Here is a 15105-nt window from a genome sequence, read left to right as displayed (position 1 = left end):
AAGACTGAATTTCTGATTCCAAGCCCTTAACTGTCTACAGGGAGAAAAACAGAAATGAAAGACAAAACTTTTATTCATGAGTCTAAGATTATTTTCTGAGTGAATAAGGAAAGACTCAAGGGAGTCAGACTGTTAGGGACTGCTGAACAGAGTTATTTTAATTTGTGGGCTGTGTTTTGAATTTACAATAGGGCATGGCTATTTCAAGCATTTATTAGCCTCACAGGCTTTTAAAAGCTATTGGGATATGCAGTTAATGCACCTGCCTCTGCAGTATGTTAAACCTTTTCCCTCTAATGTGAGTAACAATCTTTTCATTAGGAATAAATCTCAAAACCCTCAGAGCAAACAGAAGTGGAGAGAGGGCAGAGCTTATTAAAAACACACATTACATTCAGATTTATTAATAATTACTGTTATTATTTATGTATATATGGAGTGTTTACAGTTCTGTTTAGATATTACACTTTATGTGGATTGTTATGCTCTATTGGGAAATGAAATTCAACCCTTCACAGTGACTCTGACTTAAAGAGAGTCACTAGCATCACATGCATGCAAAATGCGCAGACCTAAATGCTTCTGGTTTCTTTAGAACTTGAAAATCTTGGCTTCCTAAAACAGCTCCAGCAAACAGCTCTGCTTATTATCATTTAAGCATTTTTCAAAGATCTGTTAGAACAGTATTCCTATGTATTTGAAAGACGTGTACTAAATTGTGCACATTAGTGCTGAGCACTGGCATTTGCATTAGTCATATGCATGGTATTTTGCTATCCTGTACACTAGCATATTTCATAATAAAAATTTGTGTAAGATTTAGACAATATTTGGAAAGTAATTTGCTCAGCAGACCGAATCATGTGGGGGGTTTCAAATAAACGAAAATATATTTTCCTACTCAAAATGTCTGGGTTTAACTTGTTAAAGTGAACTCCTGCAAATCAGACCCTGCTCTCTTTTTAATTGATGTAGTAAATGATTATGTTTTCCTAAAATGTAGTCATCTCTAAACGGCTTTCTTGAGGAATAAGTGTTATAAGAAATGCAAAACAACATCTGGAGTAAATGTGATTTGTCAGCTCAGCTCTGGATCACCAACAGCAATGCAGCAGAATGAAGACCACAGCTGTTTTACTGAATGAAATAAAGTTCTAAATATGACATCAATGCTTCTGCAAGCAAACAAAATTTCATTAGTTCATACTTAATTTTGGTGAATGCTTGCAAAAGCTACATGCTTGAACTGCTGTAAATATCCCTGGAAAAAAATCATTATGGTTTTTATGGAAAAAAGGGACAAGCAGAGTCTAGCTTCAAAAACCTCCTTGCAAAGTGTTGATTTAATCTTTAAAGTATTAACACAGATGATAATTAGTTCCTGGGTTAAGCCACTGTGATATTATTAGACGCTAAAACTGTGCAAGATAATGGTAATGTTACTTTGTGATCTCTAGATACCTAGAAGTAAAGTTTTCTGAGCACTAAAGAAAGCATAATTACTATTTTCAGGTGGCATTCATAAGATGAAATTGAGCAGTTGTTGCAAATTTAAAGCAATGCTGATATTAGCCAGTATCATCAGTCACGGCTGAAACAGATGTGAAAGTCCTGAGTTTTGGGAGTTGATGCACCCTTCATAGTATGAAGCGCACATTCTGATGTAGCTTGAATTATTACCAACTTTTCGGGACAGTTGGAGATACCAGACCTTTGGTCTTTAGGCTTCACACTGTCTCCGAGATATGGTAATAGCTGACAGCATCCCCCTGTCTTGTCATACGGTATTGCAGAATTGACGTTGAGTGTCAGAAATGTGTTACTCCAAATACCAGAGAATGGTGAGTACAGCAGCAAGCAATAGCGTGTTTAGTTAAGTGAAAAGGCGCTTGTTTAAACTTGTTCCGCACAAGTAAAAGCAGAGTGCTCGAAACTGATGGAGGATGGTGCACTGTGTATTTTGTAAAGATACTGTGTGAGAATGCCAGTAATGAATGCAGCACAAAGAAAAATCTAGAAAAGTATATTGAGGCAGCATGAAATTCAAAGCGATTAACTGTGCTCTTTTGTGTTTGTCGTCTTCTATAGCTGTGTCCTCAGTACTGGCCAGAAAATGGAGTACACCGACACGGTCCTATTCAGGTGGAGTTTGTATCAGCTGATTTAGAAGAAGACATAATCAGCCGGATATTCCGAATTTATAATGCAGCCAGAGTAAGGATGTTATTTGCAAAACAGTTCTGTCTCAGTAGATGAGTTGACTCTATTCCAGTCACAAAAAAGGAAAGTTAAGCTCACATAAAGCCATTCTCATTTTTCAGCTTATTTTTTGAGAGCAACAGTGCAATACTGAGTCACACCACAATCAATGAGAAAAAAGCCTTCTATGTGTAATTAAAGTAAAAAATATTTTAATGCGTATCTCAAGTGTGTTAAATGCAAATGAAGTAAACGCAGTATTCAGATTGGTAGCCAAGAAATGCCAAAATCAGTGCTGTTTTCAACAGTTTGAAATTAGCCATCTTGCGTATTTGTATCCTGTGTCATGCAAAGAAAGCTGTGCACCAACACTAGGCATGTTTTTCAATACCAGTCCCAGGCTTTTAGTGAAGATCCTGTCCCACTAATCACACGTCATAATATATGTAAGCACTTCAGAAGGACAAGTACATTCTCATGTCCAGCTTTTATGCTCCCATAAAGTTGACAGGAGACTAAACGAGGCATGTCTTTCAAGCTGAGTGGAAAAAAGATTCCACCACAGACCAGGCATCTCTTCCCATCCAGATGAAGCGAGCTGTTGCAATGGACTGGTATCGATCACCAAAGAACCATAGCTAGGAATAAGCAGCATTCCCTGCTGAAAAAAGTTGGGAACTGCCCTGAGATCTGGTAGCTCTCAGGACAGTGAGAGAAAGGCCCCCAAAACACAAACAAAAACATGCTGATATCTGAGCAGGGAAGCAGACGGTAAGCTTCAAGATATTTCTTTAATGCTATGAAGGCCTTGCATTCGCAGTAAATGTGGCAACATAAAAACACAATCTCCAGCAGCGTTAATATGAGCTTTAGCAGGCACTGGGTCTGGCTGATGTGCTTTGGGAAGAAGGGCCATCAGCTGAAAGAAACGGGCCAGGAAATCAGTAGATTCCAAATTTTGACATAAAGCAGACAAAACCCATTGAAGAACATATCTAACACTGCATCCACTTTGGTTTATTCCCTTATCTTGTTAATCTTACATCCTCTCTATTACCTCTTACTCTAGAGAAAAAATTGTAATGTCAACATTTCTGTGTGTTGCTCATTTTAAAAGTGGCACTAAAATGTCCTCACTTTGCACAGAAGTGAAAGTGGCAAATCCTAGACTACAAAAACAGTTTTCATGTGTGTGTTTATTATGCCCTTTTCAAAGGACTGTAATTTTCTGCCACTAACACTTGTTCTATACTCCTTTTTTATTTTAAATCACCATAAAGCAACTGTTCAGTAACGTTTCACCAGAGGGGTTCTGACTGCTGCAGTAGCACACAATAAAATAAAATGTAGTTACATTTTTTTATAAGCTGGAAAAATCTGAGGTTTTCATTTGTTTTTTTAAATGTTTCCTGCTTCAAAATATCTTGAGAGGTTTTGACCTTTCTTGTAAAAAAAGACAGAAGCACACAAACGTTCTTCAAAATGCTGAAGCATATGAAAAAAAAAGGTATATAATTAAAGTTGTGTAGCAGCTCCCTCTTTGCTACCAAGTTCCTGCTATGATATTAATTAATTATTTGTTTGATCCTGCAGCTGTACCATTGCTCTATTCTAGTCTATTTGTATAGCATTCTGTTTAAAACCTCTTGTTCTAATAACTCTGTTGGAAATTAAAAGTCGTAACTCCTCACGGGCAGTTGAAATTACATTAGTAGTTTGTCAGCGGTGATCTGCCTGAACAACTGTCCTCATTGATGCAAATATCTAAAGTATGTACCAAAAAAAATGCTGTTACTTTTTCCTGCTTGTTGTCTGAATCTCTACAGCCCCAAGATGGCTATCGGATGGTGCAGCAGTTCCAGTTCCTGGGATGGCCCATGTACAGAGACACTCCCGTTTCTAGACGCTCCTTCTTGAAGCTCATCCGCCAAGTGGAGAAGTGGCAGGAAGAGTATAACGGGGGAGAGGGACGCACAGTTGTACATTGTTTGTAAGTACTGGAAACAGAAGATTTTTAAGGGAATACTGTTACAGGATTTGTGCCAGGTTTTAAAAGATTTGTGAAGAGGCATCTATCTAATCTGGAACTGGATAAATAATATAACTACTCATTTAAAAGCTTTGAATACAAGAAGAATTGTATAATTTTTTAATGAAGATTCATGAGTTTCCTTCTCTGTTCCTTGGTGAAAAGACCCCTGTGACAAGATGATGGGTACTTTATTTTATTTATATAAAGATGTCCAGTGACTTTTGCAAACGGAAAAGGTGCATATTTATTCAGAGTAAATCAAAATTGTACTTTCAGAACAACGTACTTTTGTTTCTACAGATAAGGACTGTAGAAATAAGTAGTATCGGAGGGGTGATTCCTTTTCCAGACATAAAGCACAGAAGTAAAAGCGGAGTGATAGACCAGTTACAATGATCCTCTTATTGCCTTACATTTCTCTAATAATGGTATATATTTTTGTCCTCCTGTGACCTTTGTGCTCCACTGGTGCAGGCTCTCATCCACTCTGCCACCATCCTCCTTTTGGTATGGCTTAATACTTGTACACACTGTTTGCGTGATCAGCAGTAGCTGATCTTTTGAAACCATGTCTTCAGTGCTTGAAGTTGTATCCCTCTTCCTTTAAACATCTGCTTAAAGATGCTGCCATGATGGAGAAGGGACATGCCAATGGGAAGCACATGCTAACGCACTTTCAGAAGTTGGGACCCAAGAGTAGACAATAACTTCCTGAAGTTTGGTTTGCAGTTACTGAGTGTTAGAACGATGGAGGAAAATCTAAGAGTGTCTTAATAATTCCCACTATCACTGACCTTGAACAAGTCATTGCTCTTCAGTTTCCCCATCTGTAGAATGGGGATAATAATACTTTCATCAAAGGAGCATTGTGCAGTGTGATTAATTAATGTTTTGAGATCTTTAGCTGAAAAGACCCTTTTGAAGTGCAAATTACTGTTATCTCTGAGGTGGCTGATGATATTAAATAGTTGTACAACATCACACATGCGTCACTTCCAGGCAGTAAAGAAAGAAAAAGCTCTAATGTAATCCTTTTAAATGACTTTATTTTAATTAAAATTCTCAAAGAGTCCCACAATATCAGGCAATGTTTTGGCAGCAGAGAGCATTCTTTTCATACTGCCTGGATGTGACAGATGTGCGACGTTGTAGCTTCCTTTGAAAATCAACCATTCGCGAAGCTGGTTTGAAAGACCCGCTACCTAACTAGTCTGCACTCTGGTAATTATTAAGGTTTATTATTTTCAGTGAAGCACAGCCTAAAGATTCTGATTAGAATAGCTGTAGAAATAATAGGGTTTCCAGAAAGAAGAGATTTTCTTAAAGATTAAAAATAACCGGGGATAAAGTATTATTAAATACTGTATTTGATCATGCATATGAACATTTGTGCCTGGCTTCTTTGTTAGCAAGTCACTTCGGGTTCTCATCCTCTGATACTGTGGGTGGAGGGGGAATACATACACTTTTAAAAGCAGTCATTGCCAGGCAGCCGGCCCCTCTGCCTGCTGCCCGGGAGTGAGCGCATCAGGCAGGGGAATATCACAGCAGCACCTTGTGCCATGCTAAAGGTGGCGCCACCAGAAGGGCTCCTACAAATGAGACTTCTGGTGCTTTTGCTGTTCCTCCAAAATGCCTTCGGGTCCAGGAGGAAAGCACCAGGATTTGGAATAAAAGAACTCAAAGATCCACTTTCTCTATAACATTTCCAGGCCGGATGCTCATTGCAATCTCGTGCGTTTACAGTGCAAAGAGGTGTTGAACTGAATCTGAAAGTACCTTGCCCTTATTTTAGGTGTGCTGTCTCAAGTGTTCACTCAATTCCCTCCAGACTTTCAGCCTGCTGAATTCTGAATCATAGCTTTGACATCTTTCAGCCCATGAATTCCAGTTAAAAATCATGTTCTGCCTTCAGGGGCAGGAGTATTCTGTGGTTTCTCCCTACTGGAACTCGTGCCTTCTGTAGCCATCCCTGGTGCTGTATGAACTTGTAACATAGAGTCAATCACAACTGAGCCGTTTTATCACTTTTATTGTAGGAATGGAGGTGGCCGCAGTGGGACATTTTGTGCAATCAGTATTGTTTGTGAAATGCTTCGACATCAGAGGGCTGTTGACGTATTCCATGCTGTGAAGACACTGAGGAATAATAAGCCTAACATGGTGGACCTTCTGGTACGAGCTTTTTAACTGCACCACTAAATAGAAAATGTTCTTTTTTCTCAGAAGACTCAGTAAGATTTCCAGGATTTGCAGTGGGAGTTGTTCACAAAGCAAGCAAGTCATTTTCAAAGAGGATAATGAAGTCACTTCACTTGTAAGAGTATTTTTACACTGCTTTCTTCCCAAGGAGACTGTGTCTCTGTTAATTTGAATTTTTTAAGAGTTTTAAACTTTCAGCCGAACATCCTTATTAATTTTCTTTTCTAGCAGGCTGAGCCAAGTGGATAGCAGCCCTTGCATGGTAGAAATAATAGTTATGTAAAATGAAATGCCAGATTTTCAAATTATATATTTTATAAATAGCTTAATCGCCTAATATTTATCAAAGCCATGAATTTCAGTTTGACATCCAGAATATTGCATTTAATTATGGTTGCTCTATCTCATAGAAAGATTAAAGAAGTTCAGAAACAAGGGGCCACGTACAATTATTTTCCTAGAGAGTGTTTTATGAGCTTTTTTTTTAAATGGAGAATTGCTGAAGTGCCAGCTGCTATGCCAGAAGAGCTGCAGAACAGCTTAAACCAGCAGGTTCTTACACTCCAGTGTGTAGTTCTGTACTTGGAGATGGGTGTAGCGTGACACCCTATTCTGAAGCCTGGGCTGTAAAAGACATGGTTTTACAACATCCTGCTCTAGAGGTGGCTGCTTAAGAGGCAGCTGTATTCAATTTAGCATCGTAGGCAGGGGGAAGCAGCATCTGGGCAGCTTCAGGGATGCTAAACCAATCTGAGCTAATTTTGCAAGCTCTGGTCAAACAAGTTTGGGTCATATTTCAACATTTTTTTTCTGCAGAGTGCCCAGGGTGAGGCAGGAAGCATCTCGCAGAGCTGGTCTGGCCTCTTGTAATTTTAGGAGAGATTCCCCTCTCTCAGATGAGCTACTGAGATCTGGGTGTGAAACACACCGGAGAATGAGCAGAAAGCAGGAATTTCTGTTGGGAAGAGCGAGGCTTTCAGGCTCATGTGTGAATGGGTAGGGTTATCTACTTCCTCACCACATGTATCACCGCGCCTCATCTGTCCCATAGAAGAATGGCTCCCACCACATCCTCCATCGCAGTGCTCTCATCTAGCCTACCTGTGAAGTCCCAGACCCTCCCCTAGGCCCTGCTCGGGCCAGGCTCATGGAAGAAAGCCAGATGTTGCCAGCTGCGCAAAGCAAGGAGGGAGTTTACAAGCAGCACCACAGGGCCATGAGCCAGCAATGTGGAACTGTGAATCTTGTATCAGTGAGAAACTATCAAGCTTTCGCAGTGGTGGGAGGGAACAGCTTAGTTGGCTCCTCTTCCTCTAGTTTATATTCTCAGGAGGGGAATCGTCATGCTGAGAACCATACATTTTTATTTCCTAGATATTAAGAAAAATGTCCTACTTCCTCATTCAGATAGTATAGTTTGGATAGAGACTTGGCAGGCCTGCTGTTCTCCATTCTCCCAGAGCTTAAGTCCACAGAACTCACTGATCTCTTATTTGCTTATTTTCTAGAAATAAAATTACCAGTGTGAAGATGTACAGTTGAAGAAAACGCTCTCTATAAATTCCCGGTTGTGACAGTTCTCCAGATATAGATTTGTCAGGCAGCTGTCTCCAGTTTTCAGCAGAGAATTTTTTTAATCAAAAGCTAAATGTAATATTGTAGAATATGAAAATAGCTTTTAGTGAATTGGGGACGGTATTGAGAATGTCTGGACGGCATTGAGAGGCCTTACAAGGCCTTTTCATTAGGAGATTTCAAAGCATTTGTGAAGGAGATCAGTATTGTTTTCCTTATTTTACAGACAGAGGAACGAAGGCAGGGGACGATCGGGATTTTTCCCATTATCACGTAATTCACTGACAAAGCAGAGTTAGAACCACATCTCTTCAGTCTTGGTCTGCTACTTTGTAGGAACAAATATTTGAATTAGCAAGGTTTCAATTTCCAGGTAGATTGTTTCATGGTAAAAGGGAATCGGGACACTTGAGTTCTTTTCCTGATCCTGTTACCGACTTAATCCTTTATGACCTTTCTTATATTAATGTGTCTTTGCCTCAGTTTCCATATCTGAAAAATGAGAACAATAATATTCATCTACCTTTGTAAAATTCTGTGGTAAAAGATGAAATGCTCAGAATTATAATGGTATTTCACAAAAATAGTTTCAAGAGTGCTTTATCAATACCTGTTATGCACTCTCTGACTAGATGAAGGGCAATCTTTACGGTCCATACTTAGAGATTCATCTCTTAATTTCATGGAAACCTTTGGTTTTCCTGCAAGTGTAAAAATCTGAATGCCACATCCGTACAATATGGAAATCTATTAAATTCTTCAGCCGTGATACAAAGGTAATACATGGTATTACAAAATGTCTATTACAGAATGCCCAAAGCATTTTGTGATAAATGTTATTGGACCTACCAATAGGTGTCCTAGAAAAAAAAAATATAAATATACCTCTCTGAAGCTAGCTAACGTAAAGAGACTTTTAATATCCACATCAAGTGAATAATAAAAATGTACAAAGGACACATGAGTGAACACAGTGGGAAATAATATATGTCTGCTTTTTAAGACAGGTATTTGGTTTACTAAAAATGACAGTTATTCTGCTGGATCAGTAAATCAGCATAAAATGAGCATGGAAAAATGGAAACGGATGAGTGGCTGATCTCTTGTTTTGATCTCTTCTGTAGTTATAGAATAATTTTCATTTATTTAGAAACATATATGCAATAAAAGCTGAAAAGGACTAATTTACATAATACTCTCTTCTTTTCTTTCCTTTCTTCTTTTTTATTCTTTTCTCATTCTGAAGAAGACACAAGCAGTTTATGGAACCCTGCAGGATCTTAAAACCTCACATCCAACTCATTCATAACTTAGGTGATATGTGCACCTAAGATTTGTTTTCTTTTGAAGTGACAGCTCTCAACAAAAGAACTTAGAAATTGTCCGTGCTTGTTAATGGCTTTTTGATTGTTGTAATATTATTTGGTCTCTTACATGTTAAGGTGGGCTCTCTTCTCAGCTAAAATGTGACCCCAAATCACAAGTACAGGCCGAAAGAGTTAATCCTTTAAAATGTTTGCTTCAATGAAAAGGAGAATATAGCTGAAGTGTAATTGTAATCTTCCTACTTGTGATGTTGGGAAGGTGAAGGCTGAGTGCTGTCGGCTGCTTAGGTCTGTTGTTGTTCCTGTATGATAGTACGTGCGTAGCTATCTTTTATTAATTGATTAAAGTGCGTAAGAGAAAGAGTCATAAAACCGGCAGGTGTTTCCAAACTGAATTTTTAGAAGCCAGAGCCCTTGGATTCAGGGAGCCCGTGCCTACTATTTCTTTCAGCTTTTTTGTGTCATTTAAATGTTTGTAGTATTGCTAAACACTGCGAGTAGCAAGAAAGAAAATGGAAGAGGGATATGTGTGCGCGCACAAAACTGTGAAGTCATCAGGGACTCCATCATTTAAAGTTGCAGAGTGGGCGAGGGTCAGTCAAAAGCATTGGCCTCTCTGTATCACTGAAGATGTGAAGGGGGCGAAGTCACGACCTTTCGCCTCTGAAGGATGCAGACTGGGTTTGCATGCCACGGAAAGGGGGTTTCCCTGGGATCGGCCCTGTTTCCAAGCAGTTGCAAATAGAACTGGCAGGTCTGTGTTTGAAGCACAGGGTTGGCACCTGAAAACTTAGCCTGGGTAACAGAAGAGCTGTTAAGAGCCTAACTTACGCATCACCATTAATTGCTAAAAATTAATTGGAATTAACCCAATTAATTTAGCTCAGGCCTGATCTCACAGGCCTGTTGCACTGGGAGAGGACAGTATTTCGGCGTGGGTTTGGGCTGCATGTAGAGGAGGAACAGTAAGCAGCTCTTGCCCTGAAATGTAGCGAGTGTATGAGTGACATTTAAATAAAAGTTGCAATCTGGGAAGTACTAGACACTGGGTCTATTTATAGATAAACATTTCCAGGGAGGAATTTCAATAACTCCAATTCTGGTAAAGTGCTACATGAGCATTTTGACAGATGACAGAAGGGTTGCAAGTCAATTTGCTTACGTGCAGTCAATTTTTCTCATAGAAGTGTATTAGAGCAGCTAAATACACATCTAATATGAGCAGGACCATAAGTTACTGTGTGTAGTGTCTATTGTCTGGTTAATATAAAGATTTTCTTATCTGAATATAAACTGGATTTGCAAACTGGTTCCTATTGACAACAGCTGATAGTAAATAATTTTAACAGAAGAGAAATATTGATCCCCTTAATTAAGTTCCTTCAATAACTGACTTTGTGGTTTTCTTTTGATTTTTCAGGATCAATACAAATTCTGCTATGAAGTGGCTTTGGAATACTTGAATTCTGGCTGATTGCATAAACAGCACAGACAAAGTTCCTCCTTTTACCACCACAAACAAAGCAAGTCGCTTCATGATATCTGTGTAAACGAGATGAAGACTTCTCAGTGTTATGCTTATACTGCTTTGTATAATTGGCTCTTTTTAAGAGCCCAAAAAGATGTTTCTAAAACTGCTTGCACTGCCCGTTTTCCACTATAATGCCGCTGCTTGACACCCATATGAACATACACCAAACCACATGGCAGTTGTTGAACACTGTATTCATACATAGCCATTGATGTGGTGAAGCAGCATAGTACTCTGGTAAATAAGAGAGCACAATTATATTCTTATGAAGGAATTTGTACTTTTCTGTTATATTTCGTTGCCTGTGATTCTCAGTTACTGTCACAGCCTAGTGTACATTTCTGTTCTGTGGAGAATGCTGTCTGGCATTTTGATAATATATGATTTTAGTTATATTTGTATTCTAACACGTGCATAATAAATGAATCATATGTAGCCTATCTGAACTAATGGAAAGACATGTACCAAATCATGTTAACTTTGTTGAGTTGTAATTTCTATCCGCTTTGTACCATTTCAGAGAGAGAATCTTGATAGAAATACAGTTAGAAAATGCAAAATACAGGATGCTCAGATTAATATATCCAAAGCTTTTTCATTTGTTTATATTGTAAATATTTTTTTGATTTCATCAAATTATTTATTCATTAAAATGAATTTTTTTGTGAAGCACAGTGAGTGACAATCATTTTTATTAAGCCCTGGAAATGCTTACTGTATGATAGTGTAAACATTTGTTTACCTTGTATGGATTCTCAGCTCAATAAATAATTACATACACAACAAAATCTCGTTTAATTTAATATCTCTTGGCATCTGAGTGCCTTCAGCTAAGCCTCTTTTCAGATTAATTCTTATAAATACTGAGCTACCTCCAGAGCGTGTTTATTATGTGATCAGTGCCGATCCAGCCAATAGCAAGATGTGCAGTGCCAATATATAAAGAGAGGTGAACTGTTTGTTTAAAGATGCACATGCTCAAATGCGGAACCTGAAAATTGCCCTGCTGTGTGAAGAAGAGATGATGTTGGGCCTGCAGCGCTCAGTCTCATCACAGCATTCCTCTGCAGCCCTGAGCACGCCCCGCCATTCGCTCTGTGTCTGCTGCTAGGAAAGGGGTGATGGTGCATTTGTTCTTGGAAGGAATGACTGCTGTGAGGGGCAAGTAATTCCTCGTGTTAAAGATACCAATACTAGAGTGACTGGGGGGGGGGTAAAAAGTGAGTAAAACTGCTCTGTTGCTAGGGCTGTTACCAGTACTGCCAGTGGACAGGTTTATACCATTAAAGCTCTTACCTGTCCCGAGAACGGCTGTACTGCACTTCCATGGCGTTTGGATGGTTCCCCTTTCTCCCAAGCACTCACCGGTGTCTGAACAGGCTGGGACTTGCCTCGTGTTCGTGGATGCAGGAAGCGCAGCAACGAAGCAGCAAGAAAGGGCAATGAGCCAGCAGTGGCTTGCTGCACCATCCGCTGGAGCTGCAGATCTTTCTCTCACCCAGAAGTGTCGAGGAGACATCGCAGACAGAGCAACTGCTCAATACTGAAGCCTTCCAAAGCTATATGGGAAACCCAGTGCAAGGAAGCGGCAGACTCCGCAGTATTTCAGCTCTTAAAAAGATCCTTTTAATGTGCTAGCCATCTGGAATGGGGGCAGTATCTATATAAATGTATCAGTCAAAATGTTTTGAGAACCTCTAAATCTAAGACATCCAGCTTGGACAGAATGACTCACAGCTTGTCAACCGCCAGTTCAAAACCACTGCAAAATTCAGATCTGAAGACACAGATAGGCTGCCTCTGCAGCTGGAAAGCATCTCTTTTAAAATTGCTTTAAATGGAGCCAGCAGGTACCGGCCATTGCTATAAATTGCACACAGGTCCTGAAGAACTTGGGAAAAACAACCCCGGCCCTGAGAAGAATGATGGTCCTTGGATAAACCCTGTAGCACTTCAGCCTGTTGCAGAATATGCTCTGAGTCGTTTGGAAACCCTAGTGTTAGGAAACAAAATCCAAACTTCTAACATCATATTCCTCACAACCAGCTTGACAGACCAGGTATGCCAGCCAAGCGTGCTTCTTTGTAATAATTGTGGGACACTAAAAAGTTGGGTTCCATGATCTATTTATTGAAATATGCATGTATGTTGTCCAGTGTTTCCTGATGCTTTCGAGAAGTATAAGTAAGATGGATAAGCGTGCTGAAGGAACCCTAGGACAGAAGGTGACACAGGCAATGTGATCCTAAGTGTGAATGAGATTTATTGAACAGCAGCAAGAATCGTGGCAATCTCTCCCAAGGACAGAGACTGCCAGTGTCTGCCAGACATTATTTCAGCTGCTGTACTCCTGCAGACATACTTTGCACAAGTAGGTCTTGGGGGATGAGGGGGGAAAGCAGATGAGGAGGAGAGAGTTCTACAGTGTTTCTTACTGTTTTACTGATATTACTTTTTTTTTGTTGTTGTTGTTCTTCTGATACAGGCATAGTCAAACCCATGTTACAGAGTCTGTGTGATGTTGTCCCAAAAGGCATTCTCTGAACTACAATGCCTTAAAACTGGAGCCAGCTAAGGAAAGCACAGCAAGCAGCTTTGCGTCCTCACTCTCATGCTACAGTTATAAACCAAAACAAATGATAGGTAAATCGAGGCTTAGGTTAAACAGTATTTTGGCAAGAAGGAAAAACAGATGAGGACTTCAGGAGTTAAGAATAGAGAAAACGTAAGGAATCAGAAAGGAGCAGAAAGAAGAGACAAATGTAGGGGGCAGGTATGCAAGAAGCAGCATGGACCTTATGAAAGTTACCTAAAGGGTGGCGTTTTAGAGGAGACAACAGAAAGAAAACAGCAGCGACAGCCATTTTAAGTGTTCGTAAACCAGCTTGCCTTTTCAGAAGAAAGTTACACAATTACAAGCCCAGTACAGCTGCAGAACTTACAGAGACATCAGTCCTAGTTTGGGAGGAACGGAAGAAGGGCTGTTTTCTTCAATCCCCAGTATATAAAAGGTACATAGATGAATGAAGAGATACTTTAAATGGTTAGCCATATGTATCACCCAACTCATCATCTCTCCGGGACTTGAGGCAGATGATTTTTGCTAAGCTATTCTGAAAGAGCAGCAATGGGGATGGTGCGCGAGGTGATTGCATGCAGGTAATCTGTATCTTTTTAACAGCAATGCTCCTGACAGCTTCCTGGGCTTCTTTATCAGCAAAATGAGTCTGTCACTGGCAGGGCAGCTTCACAGAGTACTAACCCAAAGCTTAAGGACTATATATAGTAAGATTAAAAAAATAAAGCGTAGAAAAAACTTCCTACCCAGCTGTACGCAGTGTGGCTCAAAAGGGTCTCTGTGCCAGAAAGAGATGGTCTTGTCTTGATCTGAAGGCACTGTGCAGCATCAAGACCACCTTCATTTGGATTTCTTCTTCAGCTGCTTAGGGCTTACCTCTAATACCTCTGAAATGTTCGCTTTTCGTTTCACTGTATGTGGGCGTTCCCCCAGGTCTAACTGCTTACTACTTATGCCCCTTTTCAGTCAACACTGGCCCTTTAATAACATGTAGCAAAGACACAAATAGATTTTTTTTTGTTTGAGGTGTGGCAATGAAGATAGATAAATTGACGCTTCCAGCAGCAGCTATTCCAGGCAGCTTCCTCCAGGGAGGCCTGGAGAGGCTGTAACGGTAGTAGCAAACCTAAAGCCCCTTGGCATTACTCACTCCAAAACATTCACAGCAGGATCAGCCACTGAGTCTCCTTTCCCTTGTGGTTGTTTTGTGTCTCCCACCGCAAATCAAGGATGACTAAAGGAAAATGAGTGATTTGAAAGTTTACTTGAGGTTTTACAGCCTCATTAGTTTTCTGATTCAAAGGTAATTTGGTTGCTCTGCCTCCCAGAGGAACTTCTCCAAGCAGTTGTGCATATGCCTTCAGAAACAGCGAGGTATGCAGGCAGATCACTCTAACAGAATGATTCGTCATATCATTTTACGTTTATTGTTGGTTTTACACTTATTTTATCAACTTGGAGCCTTGGACTACAAAATCTCATGCAGCCCATATCTGATGCCAGATGCTCGGCTTTATTAAAAGAAAAATTAAATCAGGAATAGAAGAAAAATTTACAGTGTAGTTCTGTTGTTTGATGTTTGTTAAGGAAGCCAATGACCACTGTCATTTTTGGGGCAGAGTACCAGTAAAACCCAACAGACCATGTGAAAAATAACGCTGTT

The 15105-nt window shown here is 39.8% G+C and overlaps 1 protein-coding gene across 1 annotated transcript in view; it reads left to right on the top strand.

The window, feature by feature from the left end:
• LOC103912291 (receptor-type tyrosine-protein phosphatase mu) overlaps nucleotides 1-11641 on the top strand; it is a gene marked incomplete at its 5' end in the record, with an annotated part of 55149 nt that extends 43508 nt beyond the window's left edge. Inside the window, 4 exons of the mRNA XM_009318540.1 lie at nucleotides 2089-2214; nucleotides 4026-4189; nucleotides 6271-6406; nucleotides 10754-11641. Of these exons, the coding sequence (XP_009316815.1) occupies nucleotides 2089-2214; nucleotides 4026-4189; nucleotides 6271-6406; nucleotides 10754-10807 (480 nt within the window). The remainder of the gene's footprint in view (nucleotides 1-2088; nucleotides 2215-4025; nucleotides 4190-6270; nucleotides 6407-10753) is intronic.
• Between the last annotated feature and the right edge of the window lie 3464 nt (nucleotides 11642-15105).

The sequence above is a fragment of the Pygoscelis adeliae genome, unplaced genomic scaffold (genome assembly GCF_000699105.1).
Source record: "Pygoscelis adeliae isolate BGI_AS28 unplaced genomic scaffold, ASM69910v1 Scaffold42, whole genome shotgun sequence".
NCBI classification, from domain to species: domain Eukaryota; kingdom Metazoa; phylum Chordata; class Aves; order Sphenisciformes; family Spheniscidae; genus Pygoscelis; species Pygoscelis adeliae.
The sequence above is the reverse complement of the archived record's forward strand: the minus strand, read 5'-3'. Positions and strand labels throughout refer to the sequence as shown.